Source organism: Syngnathus leptorhynchus, chromosome 14, assembly GCF_054491065.1.
Source record: "Syngnathus leptorhynchus isolate UIUO chromosome 14, UIUO_Slep, whole genome shotgun sequence".
Taxonomy (NCBI): domain Eukaryota; kingdom Metazoa; phylum Chordata; class Actinopteri; order Syngnathiformes; family Syngnathidae; genus Syngnathus; species Syngnathus leptorhynchus.
Window position 1 is genome coordinate 9378927 of NC_141208.1, and position 19844 is coordinate 9398770.

Here is a 19844-nt window from a genome sequence, read left to right on the forward strand (position 1 = left end):
TTGTGTCGCTGTTGGTGGGGAGAAATATGATAAAGGAGTATGGATTTGTATGATGTCACTGTCAATATCAGTGGTTCAGCTGCACAGGATGTTGGCCAGTGCAGCGCATAAAGCAGACATTTGTGTTCTAGTTGGTATTTTTGTACATTCTTTGTCATTTTGAGGGGTGTAGGCATGACAATGCACAAAGAGGCGGCGGCCAAAACAATTACAAATCATGCCTGCTTAGTGACACATAGTATCCTCTGTATCTATAAGCACATTTATGTTTTTAAAGTGTATGTTTTCTTCAGCGTTATTACTTTAAACCTCAAATAGTACTGGCTGGTAACAGGGTGGACCATGTTTTTGTTGCTCTTCTCTATGACGTCATACCGCGCGACGTGTAATTTTTTTTCTCATCACTTTCCATTCTAAACGATAATTTATCTACTCTCATATTGGTAGACAATTGTATTCATTCGCCACAAAACAAATTTATTGTTTGGGATGATTGACTTATGCGTCTACCCCGCTCACACACGCCCTCTCCCGGCCACGAGGCCCGAACACAGCCGCCAAGGCGCCACTCACTCCATCCACGCGCAAGAGTGCAATCGACTCACTCACAGTCCTCCTACGAGTGTGGACGCGGAGCAAGGAGGAGGAGAAGGAGCAGAAGCAGCAACGGAGCTTCGACAGCTCGCCTATAAACAAAGCATAAAAAGGGACGACCAAGGAGGTTTTTTTTTTGTCATTATTTATTTTTAAGGATTCGAGCCGTCCAAGTTGCGAGACAAGCGCCGAAGAGTTTTGTTTTGCCAACCCCGCGGTCGCCTCGGTGCGGTCGACATGGATAAAGTTGTCGGTTGGTGGTTTGCCACCTTCACGCTGCTGCTATCCGTCCGGGGAGAAGTTTTTAAAGGTAAGTCAACGCGCCTGATACATACACTGTGGCAGATTTGTTTTTTTTTTCTTCCAATTATTAGGATAATTTGATTTGATGCGACCCTGTAACCGGGCACGGTCACCGGGCGACAGTCAAGTTGAGGGAGTTCAGTGTTTGTGTGCGTCTATCTTTATAAGTTGCCCTGTCTAATGTGATTAACCTCAAACGGATTCCCCGTGTCACCTGCGAAAATAAGAAGGTAAAAGCCGAAGTCGAGCTAAAACATTCATTTCATGCAACAGTCAGCTTTCACGGCAACGAATGTGTTTCTCATGATGTTTTGATGCTGTGTTTATCATGCTAATCTAATCATTTCCATGTAAAATTGATTTGGAGAGGAGAAAGTTGTGGGAATGCGCAGTATTATAATGCCCGAAGGTCCTGAAAAGGCTCGTATTGACATCCGATGAGCACATTAATCCATTTTGCATCTGATGAGCCCTAATGGATGACCCATCTAATCGATTCATCTCCCAAATATCTTTTTTTAAAGCTCTTATTTAAAAGTTGTCTGACCGACTATAAGCACTACCGCAGTGGTGCTGTTGGGGGCGATATTGCACACGCCTACAGCATCAATAGATGGAGAGGATGCAGATCTGAAGGAAACTTTGAACAAAGTCTTGTTAAATTATCAAATATTTTTTATTATTAAATAGTACTGCTTATTCAGTCACACAACATAAATGTGCCTCATCTTGTCCTACTTTAGTGAGGGTGCAGAGATTTATTGGCGGGGGCTCCCAACGGTGCTGCAACTGTCGATAAACGTTCTCCTAATTGCACACGCGTGTGTGAGGGAGGGAGTGTGTGTGTGTGTGTGTGTGTGTGTGTGTGTGTGTGTGTGTGTGTGTGTGTAAATATGTAAACCAGGAAGAAATCAATGTTTAACTCTTTCCCCTTGTGAGGTGACGGATTAGCTGCACGGCGGGCTCGAATGTTTGCTATGGAGGGGACGTGCTAACAGCTCATGTGCTAATCAAATCACGCACAGTGTTGGTCCACTTGGACCCCCTTCCCCAGTTTCAGCCCCTAGAATTCATCTTCAAATTTAACCTTTTGTTGCTCTTTTGTTCCTCCGCACATCGCCTCCTCATCCTCCATGCTTGTCTTCTCATTCCCGGGATGCCCGGAGACAACAATAAATCACTTGTGTCGGGCTTAGTTTTCTCCGCCATACGACAGCTAGCATTTTCCTTCCTGAAAGTTTTTTTGGGTTGTTTTTCGTTTTGTATTTTTTTTCCTCTGATGTCTCTACTAGGAAGGGCTTTTGTGAATTTTATTTTTTATTTTTTTTAAAAGCTTCTTCAGTCGCCACTGCAGCCCGTTTAGGCGGGAGATTATTTGGGTTTGCGCTAACTGTATACTCCGCATTCTGAAATAAAGTGGTGAAATCCATTTTGCTAAATAATTCCACACTTAACTTTGCTCTCATTGTAGTTACTACATGTTTACATCTCTCCTGCTGCCCATTTAGGCAGACCGCTAGTAATTGTATCCATCTTATTCCAACACACTGAGTATATGCACTGTTTTGCAGGAGGTTTTTCTTGCTTTGGTCCTGTTAATCCATTTGTATCGTGTTGTATCAGCTAGCTCGTGCTAACCTAACTTGTCCAGTGTCCAAATGCCCTTCATAAACTGTTGATATGGCGTGAGAGGCAAAAGTTGAATATTTGTTGAATATTTATGAAATATTCATTTAATATTAATTGAAAGGTGAATTGGGTATGAAATGACCCATCTGCTTATGGCCACTGTGCTACCAAGTTGTGAAATCAACTTCCTGTTTCCTTCCTGTTCTACAGCAGCATGTTTAAATGACAGGCTGATTGAGCTTATTTTGTGTCCTCTGCAGTGGACGACGAGTGCATTTTTTGCTTTTTTTTTTGGGCCAAATTAATTAAGCACCAAATTTAGATCTTCTGTTAACTTCCTGTTTTTATGTCTACAGCAGTTTGTTTGGTCAGGTAACTCATTGGGCTTGTACTGTCCTCTCTATCCGTTGCCAAGTAGTTAAATCCAGTTTTTATGTAAATTTGTTCCAAATAATCCTTCACCGAATCTTGCTTCTTTGCTTTTCAAACAGATCCACTCCAATTCGTTCTTGTCTCAAACCTTAACTAACAGTTTTATCTGCTTGCTGTTGCTAAGGAGGATAACATTTATACACAAAACCTCCTTCAGAAATTCATTTTGGTTGTTTGCATAGCGTGTATGATATCTCCTGCGACCCATCACATTCAATTCCAGAGAGACTTGTGTTCTGTTACGTTGCCCATCCTTATTCCAGAGACGAGCCATGTGCCGACCACGGCTTGTCATTCTTGAGTGACTCAGTCGGTCGGGCCTGATTGGCGTGCGCACTCGGACCAAAGAGAAGCAGGCACAGACTTTCCTTGGTGAGATAAACAACTTAATTGGAAGCAATCATTTAGTTCTTCACTCATTTTTTCTCTCTCCCCGGTTCCCAGCTGACTCGGATTCAATAGAGTTTTTCTGCAAGATGTCCTGACGGATGGCAGCTTTCTTTTGTAGGCGCCATTACAGAATTAATTTAAATATGCATGATTTTTTTTCTCCCTTCCAACCATGTTGGAGGATTGATGATTGTACAAAGCAGCCAGCGAGGTGTCTACATTTGCTAACTTTGCTTCTCAGACACTTTTATTCTGATGGTAATGAAGGCAATGGAAAGCAGGTTTTTTTTTGTTTGTTCGTGGTGTGCCTCCCCCCCTCACCAAAATCCATACAAAGCCATCATCTCATTCTGAGAAGTTTCACTCCTTAAGCCTCACCTCCCTAAAAAAAAAATGACATTGATTGTAACTGTTTGATTTCCTTTCCTGAGGAGAAATTTGAGAAATTTCTCAAATGCTAAGTGCTGCTATTTAAACGTGTCTTTTGATGTGACGACTGGCGGGGTAGCATTATGTTTATTTATTTTTTTAAACCACGTGGAGAAGCCCAACAAAAACACTCAGTTGAATTTGCATATTATTTCGTGTCTGATGCCTCAATCTTGAATGACAAACAGGACTGTAATCATGTGGCGGTGGTTATCACATTCACCATACTTAAGTGTGTTCTGGCTTGAAGGTCGGGATACAAAAACTGGATTTGAGGCAGATTAGTTTGGAAGTTTTAGAAATGCAGGTTGAGAAACCTGCTGTGAGTTACGTGCAATGTGAGCAAATCCAAACAGAGGATTAAAACTCGAGTTGTGTTTTGGTGTGCTATTCCTTCAAAAAAGAAAAGTGACACGCAATTAGTACGGACACACCCAGTTTGTCGCCTAATCGGGCTGCTGTGGTGATCCAAGCAGGAAGGAAGGAAAATTTAATGCCGGTTTATTTGGAAACAATACAAGGACCAAGCACTTTGGCGCCTCAATGGCCTGCATAACCAATCAAAACAGGATTTATTTATTTTTTTTCTGCAAGGCTGTGAGAAAAAAGTACTTTGCGATTGTGACACAGCAGCAGCAAAAAGCACAACACGCAATTATTATTGCCACAAATAGTTTTCCACCTGAACAGGCAAAAATAAGCGTAGAAATAGTTTGATGTGGGATGATTTGGAAACAATGCTTTTTGCTACCAAATAGTACAATCCATTATTTCAAAAATATCTCTACCTTGAAATTTGCTTCTTTTTGTTTCCATCCGTCCCCTTTAGGCGGCAAACTGGTTGCACCTGTACTTAAAAGTACAGTTTTTTTTTTCTACCAAGTAATGATATAATGCAACATTGTGGAAAATAATCCCACACCAAATTTTTCTCACTTCATGTTTTCTTTCTGTTTCAATCATGACAGCCACCCTTTTAGCAGAAAATTTCCTTTTTTATGCTACCAAGCAGTAAAACATGGCCACTTTATTTTGTTGCCGTAAGAACATTCGCAGTTGAATCACTGAGGAGTGAAGAACGTTGCAATTAAGAGAACTGAGGCCCACTCAAGCCCGTTTGAAAATAGTCCCACACCGTACACATCATGTGACTTCCTGTGACAACCAACACAGCAGCCCTTTTAGGTTTCGTCTTTGGGGTTGAATTCCATATTTTATCGTCACATTAAAGATTCTACTGTATTGCACTAAAAAGAAAAGACAAGACACTAAGATTGTGACGTTAAGCACCACAAAAAAAGAAACACATCCAAAAATAGCCGTGGTGGTGTAAAAAAAGAGCGGCCCTATCCTGAGCTCTTCCAAGCAAGCGTGGTGCAAACTCATCAGTCCTTATCTCACGCGTCCCGAGGGTGCCACTCCACATTCGATCATTAGCCGCTGATTTGCCAGCCATTTTATTTACATTCTTGAGAGGCCATAATAGTTTTGAAGTCGACTCTCTAGGCAGCGGTGGCGGTGACGGCGCTATGAGGGAGCTGTTGCCACGGAATGATAATTGGCCCTGAGATGATGCGACTGAGTGAAGGATGCCGGACAAACAGAGGCGCTCTAATTACGGAGTGCGGAAGGAGGGAGGGGGGGGGACTAATGAATTGCACGCGGGCCGACGCAGGGGCCGTCTAATGAAGCGAGCGGCGCGGGGACTGTTTGTGTGTCTGCTAGGCACGCTTGAACAATTATGCGATTGCGTCAATACTTGTAAGGAGAAAAAAAAAGTGGTGCGAAAAACAAGTTGGGATGCAGCCAAGCGCGACCGTGTGCATCGTAGGTGGCATGGTGTTGAGTAAAAGTACACTAATTAATGCTCCCCATTGTTATTAATGATGATGACCAGAAGAAGGAAGAAACTGACTTTTCCAGGATGTTAAAAAGGTTTAAAAGGAAGAATGGCTGTGCTGGAAGGAGACTTGCCAAAAATCTGCCAGTGTTGCTGTTAACTAGTCGCAGTGCAAGTAGTGGCACTAGGGGGATGTATGTAGGGCGGGCAGGGGTGCGCCACTACTGCTTGTTCCACCTTGTCTCCTGTTATTTATTAAGCATTTGTCAAGGCTCTGGCGGCATGCAAGGTGAACTCCGCCCCCTTCATCCGCTGGAAGAGGGGGTGCTGGGCTAGTTTTGTGTGTGTGTGTGTGTGTGTGTGCGTGCACGCGTGTGTGTGTGCGCTTATGAGTGTAACCAGGGGCAAAATTTTCCATTACTGTCAGCGTGAATCTGTTGCCGTCACATTAGCGAACGTCACGCTCGCTCATTAATGCATTAGGGTCTCGCTAGCTCGTCAGCCATTTGCACCGGGCCGTTTGCCCTTGTGCTAAAAAGGCCGCCCGGCGCTCCACCTATTGACCATTTAACTGTTCAATAATGAAGCCATCCCCCAGGATGAATAGACCCTCGGTGGGGGCTCTGAGTAAAGGAGAGGAATAATAAAAAAAAAGCCTATATTTCGAGGAGAGGGCACACATGAAGCATAATTGACCGATAATTCTGATTTTACTCCCGTGGCTGGGAATCTGCTTCCTATTTCTGTAGACAGTTGTTCTGTAAAGGGCCACCCAACCTCTCTGCTTTTAGTAGTTGTTGTGTTCTGCCACTTTTCTGCCTCCCTGTAAGAAGGACATAGTAAATAATAGGCCAGTAGAAGCAAAAAAGAAAAAACGCATAGACAAATGTCAGACACAATATGAAGCCGAAATGGGCACTTGGGATGCGGCAGTTTCCTTCTCTGGCAAGTTCTGAGCTGGACCAGGAAATAAATGCTGATTCTGCTTTTCGCTTGATCTTTTCAGCATCATGGTGCAGTATGTAAACGGAAATATTAATATTGCTACTTTTGCCGTCTGACATCCAAATTTGTCTTCGTGTCTTGTCAACAACGCATGTCAAATTGATAAATGAGAACCCATTTTATGACGGTCACTTGTTGATATTTGTCTGCTTTGCTGCGGTAGTTTCTTTGCTTTACTAGAAGGTGCAGACAACCTTGGAAAATGCAGGTGAATAACTCTACAATTATGCTGATTTTCAATTCAACGACCACACTTTCCTAACATCGTCGCCTTTATGTCTCCATGTCATCTGACTATTTTCTATTCATCGTCAACTGATAAGAAAACCTTCAATAGAAGATCAACAAAATAGAGATTTATATTTCTGCCTCTGCCAAGTACATCGACTTGTGTTGTGTGTCACCAAGTGTTTCGTTTAAGTCTCCAAGCCTTGAACGGCTCAATAACCGCACGGTTCCAAACCTCCTCTGGCACAAAGCAGCTGCTGTTGAGCCTGAAGGGCAAAACAGATGGAGCCCCAAATCTTGAAGCATGTCACAAGAGTTGAAGCTGTTTTATCTGCCAAAGCAAGACCAACTCCTTGTTTTTGCTTTAGGCATGTCACGCAGATAGTACGGTGTATGCGACCCAATAATTTCGCGTCATAGTGTAATCTAATTTTTATGTTGCTGAAGGTGTTGTATTTCAGTAAGAAGTGCCTCAAGGCTCTATTATTGGACTGTAGCTGTTCTACTAAAGTGGACAGGAAACTCTCAATAAATGACAGCTTTCTCGATTACAAGTTATCCTGCTGTCCCATTCGTTTGAGAATAGTTATTTTAATCCCTGAATCTGTATTTCATAATGCGGGTGGTCAGTGTCAAGTTAATTTTTGTCAGCCTGGCTGAGCACACAAGGCGCTGCCAAGCACGCCAAGTCTCACTCTCACCCTCAAAAGCTCACTTCGTTGACGACCAACAGCTGCATGGCCAAACAATAACGAGGGAAGGATGAGGCTTGGCCTGATGCTGCGCTCCCACCCTGTAATCACGCAGCGAAATTACAGGGCCGCTGGAGTCATGTGACGTGCGGCCTGAGCGGGGAGGGTAAAAAAAAAAAAAGTTGAAACACATTTGAACGTGCATCTGTGTAAACAAAACAAAAGAGGGTGCAAAAAGGTGACATCACTGGGTACGTTGCCATTTAACAGGTAATTTGCATTGTCTTCAGTCTGTGCTAGTTTTATTTTTTTACTCAACATGCGTTGCAATCTTAATTCATTTCTTTTTTTTTCTGATTGTTTTTAACATTTTGATTGTTTCACTATTTGATATTTTGCATTTTAGTGTAATACTTGTTAAGCTTACCAAAAACACATGTTTTATCTAAAAAGATTTTTTTACCAACTTTTAGAAATTTCTTACATTCATATTAAATGTCCTTGTTTTCACTTTATCTGTTTTTAATTTTTTTTATTTCATTTTTTCACATATTTAATTGAAGCTTTTATCCAGGTTTTTCTATTTAATTGTTTTTATCTACCGTAATTTTTGGACTATAAATCGCTCCGGAGTATAAGTCGCACCAGCCATAAAATGCATAATAAAGTGAAAAAGAAAACATATAGAAGTCGCACCGGTGTATAAGTCGCACTTTTGGGGCAAATTTATTCGTCAAAATCCAACACCAAGAACAGACATGAACGAGCAACAACAGGCTAAACGATAGATAGATATGCTAACGTGACATATACACAAACGAAGCACTGAGAACGGGCCTGACGTAACATTCAGAGTTATTCTAATAACTATTACATAAATAACACATTTATAAAACCATCTGTGTCACTCAATTCATTAAATCAATCGATTGTCCTTTGTGTAAACAATGCCGCGTACGCGCGCCGTTGGACTTGTTATTCCACAGACCCATATAACAATATATAAAGTATATTTCAAATAACTATCATATTACAACAAATTATCAAACCATCTGTGTCACTCCAAATCATGAAATCCATCGATCAAATTCCTCGTCCTTTGTCAACAACGCCGCGCGTGGGCCCTGACGTCAGCCTCGTTGTTATTCCACAGATCTAGTATATAACTATATTGTAGCGTTAACAAAGTACAAGCAAAGACGTGGGTTTGGTAAACGGCTCTTTATTTAATAAAAGAAGAGTTCAAGAGAGCTCCATAGAATAGGACTGGGCATGCGTAAAAGCCATGTCCGAGCCCCATCAACCGTCCCCGGACAGCCCCCAGGCTGAGCGCCGGCCCCAGACTTCCATCCACGGAGGTGAACGAAAGCTCCATAGAGTATGAGCGGGCGTGCGTAAGAGCCATGTCCGAGCCCCAGCCACCGTCCCCGGACAGCCACCTGGCCGAGTGCCGGCCCCCGACTTCCATCCACCGAGGTGAAAGAGAGCTCCGGCGAGTCGGACCGGGCGTGCGTAAAAGCCATAATAGTTTTTCAAACCTTCTGTGTCAGTCCAAATCATTAAATCCTTCAAACTCTTTGTCCTCCGTGTCACTTACAAAGCCGCTAATGATGCCGGTAGTACGTGGGGCCCTTCGTCATCTTCGTCATCCTGTGCGCTGCTGACGTCACTTGAAATTCTAATTACAGCAATCCCTTGCTACATTGTTGTTCGGTTATCGCAGTTTCCCCCCCCCCCCCTTTTTTTTGTTTTTTTTTTAAGAATTTTGAAAATTTTTGAAAAAATTTACATATAAGTCACTCCTCAGTATAAGTCGCCCCCCCACCCAAACTAAGAAAAAAAACACGACTTATAGTCCGAAAATTACGGTAGTATATCTTTACTTCTCTTTTATATATTTACTTTCCATTTGATAATTGTGTTTTTACTACCTCACTATAGTACACATTTTATTTTTTTCTTTATTTCATGCTTTGATTATAGTGTATGTTTTGACTCACTCTTTTTTTTCCTACTTAATATGTATTACGTTAATACACATAGCCTCCAGGATTAGTTTACTTTGGCTACACTCCAGCGTCACATATCATAACTGAAAGAAAGCCCATTAAAGTGGCCTTTTGAGAGCACCATCGTATTTTGCTTGGTGTGCTCTCCGAAAGCTAAAGTATTTTGAAGTCCCTTATGAATATTTTTTTCCCTCAATTTAACCCGCTACCGGAGCTTCGGCTTGACTCAAATGTAAATATATCTTTTCCTTTCCTCCTCTAAGTCTTTGAGCGAGTCCCCGGGCTAACCACGGATTTCCCTATTGCCATTCCTCGTCGATCTTAATGTGGAATTAGTCATAATAGGATTCTAGCTGGAGGTAGGCAGCCCAGTTTATTCAGGCAAAGATGCCGGGGACTCTGACTGAATTTGTACCCCTAAAACCCCCCCTTTTTTTCCCCATGTTTGTAAATGTCCACCGTGCTGCAAACTTGGGCATCTTGAAATGACGGTGTAGACTGTAGACCAGGGGTCGGCAATTACTTTTGGATGCGGACAAAAATAAAATTCAGACAATGGCATTGCGGGCCATTGCTTTTTTTGGGGAGGGGGGAGTCTCTACTATTTAAATTATTATTATATTATATTAAAATAAACATCATCTTACTTTTAAAATGCATTTAATTTAATTCCATTTGAACAAACCTTATTGTTATGTTGTTAATTTAACGAAATATAGACTATTTTTTAGCTTGCCCACAGAAGGAGGGAGACAGGACACTTTGAGTTTTTTTGCCTAAGATTACGGGCACTCGCGTGTCAATACCGTTCTGACCTGTGTGTCATGGATAACTGAAACAGGATCTTCCACCTGTTGTTGTCACTCAGGACTATCATACCTCAATAAATGTTTTGAATTTGAAACATTTGTATGGCATACAACAATCCCATCAAATGTTTGCCCTTATTTTCTTTAAAAAAATATGGGGTTGAAAAATATATTTTTTTATTTCATTATTTCTTTTTTAATACATATTAACGTCATCTCGCGGGCCAGACAGAATAGATGTTGGGCCCCTATTTGCCGATAACTGCTGTAGACACTCAAACTTTCTTTGCTAAAAAAAGAAAAAGATGGGGAATACACTGGCTAACAATTGGAAAGTTATTTCATAAGTTACAGCATTATGAGAAGGCTGAAAAAAAAAAAAAAAGGTTTTGTTGGAAATCATTCTTTTAGATGACCAGGGTGGAGATTATGCTTATGGTTCGTGCCGAGCTCAATCTCCACCACCGTGGTGGTGGCACCAATTAGCCGGGCCCTCGGTTTCAACTGGGCCTCCGACGCCGTCGCCTCCTGTCACATCCCGGATAATAAGTCGACATGTAGTCACTAACCGCTGCGCTCCGTACATGCTGAGGTGCAAACAATGTGTCAGTACACCAGTATCTTATGGACCAATAATTACAGGAAAGGCCACAGAAAAAAAAACCCATGAAGGATCTCGATGCGTTTTGATGTTCGGGAAATGCCAAGGAAGCCTTGAGCCTTGGCATTGGAACCGTCGTAACATTCTGCCAGCCAACATTACATTTTTGCATCCTGAGACTGCAAGGTGTTTAATTCCTGTCCATTGTGCCCCTTTACTGAAATGTTTCTGTTAGTGAAGTTGATTCAAGTAGTCTAGTGTGTGTGTGTGTGTGTGTGTGTGTGTGTGTGTGTGTGTGTGTGTGTGTGTGTGTGTGTGTGTGTGTGTGTGTGTAAGTATATATGTGTGAGTGTGTGTGTGTGATCCTCCCCTGCTCTACATGCGCACATGAAAGAAGACACAAGACATTTCCATACGAGATTAAGTGCGAGTGCGTAATTAGAGACTCAGTCAGCGGTGACAACAAGAAAATATGTGATTTTCTCGTCCGTGAGATGAAACGGGGAGGCGGGCCCGGTCGCTCGAGGTTGAGCGGCACATTTTTAATTGGATGCAATCCCCAAAGGTGGCCTGGCTAGTCCCAAGGCACCTGAGTCTAGAAAAAGATGGATTAGGATTAGATTTATTAATTATGATTTTTTTTTTTTTGGTGCATGCATTCGTGCACGTTGAGTGCCAGCGAAATAATGAGGTGTTTGCCTATTCTCGGCTAAAGCGCTAACCATATTTATGGCACGTCGGCAATTTCCCTGAAGATGTGTCAAATGCTTTTTAGGCGTCATCAGCATTATAGGTAATTTCCCCATCTCAGAAAGGATCTGTGATCGCTTTGTAATCGTTCAAATCGTTGTCAGTAGTTCAATGTGAATGGGACTCAACTCTCGGGCTGGATTTGATGATACATGCGTCAAGTGGCACAATTGGATTTGGGATTCAAGACTCTTTCAAATTTGATCTGGAATGAGTCAGAGTTTGAAGTAGAATTTCAAGGAAGGGTTGGAAATTGGGATTCAAATGAAGGATAAAGTTTCATCATTCCGATTGAGTCCGTCACGCCTTGTAAGGTTTGCCTTCTGAGGAGCTCGGCTATGCGTGCGTGCTGGACTCGACGTCTCTTAAAAATGAGCCAGGAGACAGACATGCGTTGACATTGCGGACGTTAGCCTGCGTGGCCGCGTGCCCAGCTGCTGCGAGCAACACGCTTAATTAATGCTTCGCCTCACTTACTGTCTCAAGAAAGGACTTGGTGTTCAAGTATGGCTTCAGGTAGAAAATAAGTATGCATTTAAATAAGGATTTGCATTTCAAGTGAGGTTTTTGTTTCAGGGTGTGAAAAAAGTGTCAAATTAACGATGAAAATTAGCGTTTCATGTTCAGATTATTTACATTAGGCTTCCTGAAAAGGTTTCAAGTTCAGCTTTCTACTCCGACTACTGATTATTTAATTAATATTTAATCTGTCAATTATTTGTCCAATTCGCCAATTAACCGGTTGATTGTTTTTTTCAATTAATCCATGATTTGGATTTTAAACTTTTTTCTAGATCAGGAGAAAGAACACAAGACAAAAAAACCCAGACTTCATCTTTGAAGATTCTCTGTAATATGTTGAGATTGGCTTTGTGCCATCTCAGATGTAACTCTTGTTTCTTGGCGGCAATTTTCTCCGTGCAATCAAAAGACTTAAGAGCAGCAGCCTTGAACACACAACGTCCTTAAATCAGCAACCACATGCTCAGCAGCCAAGCGTCAAATTCCTCCGCTAATCAGTCGACCTCACTGTCTGTTCGGGGCCTGATGTCAGGCCGGCTTCCGCTCTGTCGGCCCCCGCATTGACGCTAACGCAGCCTAATATTGCCAGCCGCACTTTGGGAAGTCCAATTTGCACTGAGAATAATTCCACTCGGCACCTCACTCGCAATCAGACCGACGGCATCTGATTGTTTCAAATGATGGGCAGAACCCGTGGAGTCAACTGCGTCCAATTGACAGAACAAAAGAGCGTTTAGAGCCTTCTGAAGGACTACTCATTACTCACATGGTGCACATAAAATTCTTGCCTGACGATACTCGAAGAACCGACATGCTGAAAGTTCTCAAAATTGACAAGAATCCTGCTTGAAATGCACTTGAAGCTTCAAATTCTTTCTTTATAGAATAGAATGAACGCTCTCAGCGAAGTGAGTACACCCCCCTCACATTGTTTTTTTTTTTTTTTATTATATCTTTTCATGGGACATCACGGCAGCCATGTTGTCATCACGTTAACGTCGACACTGCCTGAGTATAGGACATTGGTAGTCTCCGGGGAAGAGATGTCTCCGGCGGGACGCCGGATGACACCTCACACTGAGCCACCTGCCATTTAGCAGCGTTAGCTTACTCGCAAGTGACATTTAGGGCCACACACCATTCACTTGCTGGTTCTTCAGCAATACCCAGCCACAGACATGTGTGCGGTGCCTTTAGGGACCTCCAGAAATTAGGAACACACAACTCCCCGTGCACCCCCCGCCGGCGTGACCACCACCAACTTAATCCCCTCTCCCCTCTTTCTCAACCCTCCCTCCAAACAAGCGGGTTTTGTCAGCCGCCAGGGCCGCCACATCCCTCTCTGAGGCTGCCAGCGGAAGTGATATTGCGGCCTGCCAAACGCTCCGGGAAAAAGAATGGAAGAGGACCCAATATGCATATTATTCTAATACCGGCCGTCGGTGCCTGGAATCGCGCAACGTGATACCGTAATGAATGTGCGCTGCCTCGTAGGGGTCTACATGAAGCTGTTTTGCCACAGCCATGAATAATTCATTACCGAGCCCAAAGGCGGTGAATCAAGCAAAGCAAGAGCTAAGAAAATTAGCTACCAATTAGTGTTTATTTATGGCCGCTGTGTGTTTTGCTTTCGTCCTAGCGAGGGAAAGGGAAGTTTCGGTTACCTGGTTGACCTTGAGGCGAGAGTGGGACTCGAATCAGATGGACAAGGAGGAGGAGGGGGGGGCGACAACCATTTTCTGCAGTTATTTTATGCTTGCAAACATAATTGTGTGCCCAAATACCTTTACAATTTATTTAACAAGTCTGTTTTAGTAAGTTTGAATATGTTCACCATTCATTTGTTGATTTTAAAGTGTCTTTGACCAGCATCCCTTAGTTCGTTGATCTGACATTTGTGTGTTTTTATGATTATAGACATAATACTGTTGTATTATTCAAATGATAGATTTATTTTCGAGTTATTGGTTAATATATTAATTAATAGCACAACTTTCCACACATTTTCCCTGAGACTAACTGTACTGTGTTTTTGTCATCTTTGTATTGTGCTACCAAATGATATTCTTCTTATCGAAGGTACAGAGGAGAAACCGAAGCTAAACCAGTAATATTTTACTCTGGTATTGATCACTATCAATGTTGGACTCATGATTATGAACGTTGGTATGTGTTTTTATAACATGTATGACATCATTGATGGTATGATACAGCACTACCATCTGTAGTAGATGGTCTGTCTCTCGACAGTGAGACTCGACAGCACCAATGGTTGTTTTAGCATAATTAATTTACATATACAAGCTTTGATTAGCTTTGCTGTCATCCATTTTTGCAACAAGGAATTTTTTCGTATCATATCATGGATGGTATGATATAGCGCCGTTGTCGGATGATTCACATGACCGCGGCCCGTCATATGCATTAGGCCACAAATCCTCGCTTGACTGTCACATCTTTCCACATTGACACATAAGAGACTTTGTTGACGCAGGCAGTCAGGCACTGCTAAATCTCTGTCTCCTTGAAGACTCCCCACCTCATCCTATCTTCCTCCCCCACTTTGCCCCCGGCTCTTCCTACCCTGGCGCGCTGGCAGCCGGCCCGGATGCATCGCCGGTCGTCACTTGTCAGCGGAACGACACGACACGTCGCTCCAATTCGCGGCGCATGTCGTTGAAAGCGAATTTCCCCCCCCCCTACTGAGAAAAATGGCCGCCAAAATAGCATGTGACTGCAGATAAATAAAATAAACAGAAACACTTTGGGTCTGATGTTTTACCTCACGTACGAAGAAGAAGACGATGAAACTTTAGGTTGTCAAGGTCAAAGAAGAGATCCCAAGCTAATTCAATTAAAGACAGGCAAGGAAGCCTGTGGAAAATCCCCACAATCGGTTGACAGGTGGATAAAGAGGAGAAAAATACCCACCAGAGATTGGCCAAGATAACTCTGTGCTGTCTTCTATTCTTCTTTTCTTTTGTGAAGCTTTGATTTGGAAGGCAATGCTGAGGATGTCTCTCATCCAAAAAGGCAGAATTGCACGCACGGCCTCAATAAGGCAGAGCAGTTGTGCAGAGGAAGTGATAAGACAAGCCGGCAGACGGCCATTGTCCTCTTCTCACTTCAGGTCACATCATTAAGGTCTCGTTCAGAGTGTGGGGGAAAAAAAAGGGGAATGAATTATAGAGTGAATCGTTCTAAATTCACAAAAGTCATTGTTTCAGCTCTATTGTTTGTCTATTAGCTCCACAAAATCAGCTCAGCTTTGTTTCTGAGGTCATTCACTGAAAAGGATGAGTGTACAAGAAAGGTAACACAATAATATACTATGGAATGAAATTTATAAAGAAATCTCAAGCTTTTATTTTGACAAAAATAGCGTGCGTTTTTTAGATCCCATTTTGGAATAAGGTTTTAATATACAACGTAGTTTTTGTTTCTTTACCGGCTGTTGGCAGGACATGCATGTGACCTTTTTTTTTTTTTTTTTATTACGTGAAAATCCTCGAAAATTCACATATTTACTGTTGGTTGGCTCGGTTACTGTTTTGTTAGGTTGCCAGATATCAAAACCCTCATGTGAAATGGTTTGACAAAAAAAAACCAAGACCTTCAATGGCTTGGTGGCCCACAGCCAGGCCTCATGCAAGTGTTGCAACATTCCTGTCAAATTTCTGTGGATTCCTTGAGTGTTGCCTAGCAATAAATAAATAAATAAACAAATAAATAAATAAATAAATAAATAAATAAAACAAAAGTTCCTATTTTGCGCTGAGCTACTTTTAAAATTGCAGACTTGTTCTTGTTTCTTGTCTCCTTCCATGTTACAGATGAGACATGATTGCGTCAGGAGTGTTGAATCATGCCGATATCATGTCGTCTCTTTTGGCTTTGCTGCTGTCACGAGTCGTCAGTTTGTTCTGTCACATGCCCGTCAAAGCGGTTCTGTCGTGTTCCCAGACAGTAATTAGCCACGGGTCCGACCGCCCCAAATAATGTTTGTGCATGTCAGCAGTAAAGGAACTCGAGGTTAATGTTATGTACTGTGAGTTCGCTGGAGTGAGAGAATTTTCATATTCATTTAAGCTACATGTTCGCTCAATGGACAGTATCGATAACCATGCTACTCTTTCATATTTAAAGGCAATAAAGACGACAGTGTCCGTCCAATGGATATAATGTACCGATAGCGATACTAATTATTACTGTAATTTTTGGACTATAAGTCGCTCCGGAGTATAAATCGCACCAGCCATAAAATGCACAATAAAGTGAAAAAAAAAATACACAAGTCGAACCGGAGTATAAGTCGCACTTTTGGGCCAAATGTATTTGTCAAAATCCAACACCAAGAACAGACATGAACCAGCAACAACAGGCTAAACGATACAGTATGCTAACATGACATATACACAAACGAGGAGCTGAGAACGGGCCTGACGTAACATTCAGAGTTATTCAAATTAGTATTACATAAATAACATGTTTATTAAACCATCTGTGTCACTCCAATTCATTAAATCCATCGATCGTCCTTTATCAAAGTCAAAGTCAGCTTTATCGTCAATTTCTTCACATGTTAAGACACACAAAGAGATCCAAATTACGTTTCCCACCGTCCCACGGTGACTAGACCACAACATGTAAACAATGCCGCGTATGCGCCGCGCTCCTGACATCGGACTCGTTGTAAGTTGCATCTCTAATTATTCCACAGACCCATATAACGATATATAAAGTATATTTTAAATAACTATCATATAACAACAATATTATCAAACCATCTGTGTCACTCCTAATCATTAAATCTATCAATTAAATTCCTCGTCCTTTATGTCAACAACGCCGCGCGCGCGCCGCACAGATCTAGTATATAACTATATTGTAGCGTTAACAAAGTACCAGGAAAGACGTGGGTTTGGTAAACGGCTCTTTATTTAACAAAACAAGAGTTCAACGAGCCAACAACTACTGAACTGTAACGATAAGAACATTTACAAGTTGCGACACGAAATAAAATATATCAAATAACTATAACGTAAATACGTTTTTCAAACCTTGTGTCACTCCAGATCATTAAACCCTTTAAACGTGGGGCCCTTCGTCATCTTCGTCATCCCGTAATCGAATCCTTTGTCCTTATGTAAACAACCGCCGCGCTGCTGCCGTCACTTGCAGTTCAAATGACAGTAATCCCTTGCTACATCGCGGTTCGTTTATCGCGGTTTTACTACATCGAGGATTTTTGAATTTTGAAAATTTGTGAAAAAAATCACTCCTGAGTATAAGTCGCCGACCCACCCAAAGTATGAAAAAAAATGCGACAGATAGTCCGAAAATTACGGTACATTGATAAGGATTTTTCAAGATTTTTGTATTTTTATTTGATTAAGGTTCATGCGAAATCAGAATGAATTTTTCATGACCTGTCAGTGTTTTTTGTGATCCGGTATCAAGTAAATATGAGGTCAGTACTGCTACCACAAATACATTTTAATAATTATTTTCTCACTGACAAATTAGAAAATTTGGTCCAAACCTGCAATAAGACAAAAAGCATTCAGAGCGGTTTGAGTGAATAATTTGGTGTATTAACACTATGTTTCATGTCGACGTCATTCATGTCCTTGATGTTGGGATAAATGACAGCGCCTCACGTTGGGTGTGTGAAAGAGCACTATGGCAGCTTTCCCTTATTCCATGATTGATTCGTCGCCTCTGGCCAAACTGAAAGAAGCTCTACTGGCTTCTAAGACGGTCAAGCAGGAGCTCTCGGAGTGACGCCTGACCGGATGAGTTGCATCCCCTCAAATGTATGATTATTATTATGAGTGGCATGACCTTTGCAGCCACATTTTCTCGGCAGACATGAAGGATTAGATTTGACAGATGCAAGGCTGCCCACAAGCACTACAGATCAATTTGGATTTAAAAGTTTTGAAGCGTTGTAGAGATTGGTAGCAGGAATTCATTTAGACAGTTTTGATTGGGAGCGTGATCAATCAATAGAATCATGCGGTGTAATTGTTTCATCTTGAATGCCTTACATACCTGAGAGTACCACCATTTTGTCGCCGGCCATTTAAGACAAAGAATTACTCCTACTGTATGCTATCCAGAGATATGCACCCAGGAAGACTATGCAATGTTGTGTGCGTACCTGTTTTAGCAACTCTGTTGCAAATCAAAACAGCAGCAGTGACCGAAACATGCAGTGTAACAGGTGGTGGCCCTTATGCAAGTCGTTAACAAGATTCCCCAGGGCAAGTATTAAAGATAAGCGTATTTTATCTCTGACATGGTCACCCCACAATATTGTGTGTCTCTGTGTAAAATTTGAACTCTAATGCTGACAAGGGCAACAGAATGTAAAACGGTTAAGTCTTGATAAAGCCGATTTCATGTTGCGTGGGTCATTTTTTAAACTTTGACTTCTGTTATAAATATGCAAATGTGCAGATGATGCACTAATAGACACTTACTGAATGCATTTTGGACATGTGCAGATTATTTCAAGTGTTCCAATGTGAACAGTGATAATACCGGTAATTTGGTGATACTGTTGGGACTTTTAAAGTGCAGCTACTTTTTGATGTGTAAGAATTTGAAAGGACACTTGAATTAGAAAATAGGTCAGCATCCGTTGAACAATAATTGGATTTAAAAATTAATACTATTAATGCGGTTCTGGCAATTCTATTCTTTGGCGTGATTTATTCATGCCACTTGACTGTCTGAGAGGTCTTAATTGCGCTATGCTATTTTGTTAGGGAACACGTAGAGATAAAGCATATGAACCAGATTGAAGCAAAGCGAGTCCATCTGAAAGGAGACCTCACGCTTTCAATGTTGAACCTGGGAAGATGAAGCCTCCAGATGATTTATGGCACTTTAGAGCAAGAAACAAAGAGCACCTGACATGTTTGAAGTGGGCGTGAACACCCTAAAACAGCACTTTTTGAGAGCGTGCTCTTGCCAGGATTGAAATCTCTTCAGATGCATCTGTCAAGGCTACGTCATTTGCAACCCTTTGATTCGAGCTCACACCTGTCTGTGCATGTGCTGGCTCTGCAGACCAATTACAATAGAATAGAATTGAAAATAGAATTTAAAAAATATATATTTGCAATGGGGGAATTCTGATTTTACAAAAAGACATCAAAGAATAAAAAAATCCCCAAATATTTTACCAGCGGGAAAAAACATATATCTATAGAAGTGAACAGCAAGACTCATTGGTATCAAAAAATATACGTATCAATAAATAGTTTCTATATAAATACGTCAAAAATGGAATAAACAGCAGTAATGCTATTACCATTGAAATGATGTAAAAACTAATGACTTGAGATTTTTTTGTAATAGACGAGGTTACAATTTTCAAAACGCGTCTCGTCTGAAAAATTACCGATTAGTTTGATGATCGCCTAGTAGTCAATTAATTGTTGCCCCTCTGAGCAGAATCCTATACTATTGCATTGCTAATGACATTTGAAATTGTGGACGTGATTCATATATAATGGAAATGCACAGTAAAATTAATTAGCTAAGTTAGTGTGGGAATGAAAAATTAATAAATAATGATTGCACAGTTGTTTACAAGCTATC

The 19844-nt window shown here is 41.5% G+C and overlaps 1 protein-coding gene across 1 annotated transcript in view; it reads left to right on the forward strand.

Annotated features, from left to right (window-relative positions):
• Positions 1-800: 800 nt before the first annotated feature.
• LOC147046531 (receptor-type tyrosine-protein phosphatase mu) overlaps positions 801-19844 on the forward strand; it is a 107344-nt gene continuing 88300 nt past the window's right edge. The window contains exon 1 of the mRNA XM_085930287.1: positions 801-904. Coding sequence (XP_085786413.1) covers positions 832-904 — 73 coding nt within the window. The 5' untranslated portion in view covers positions 801-831. The remainder of the gene's footprint in view (positions 905-19844) is intronic.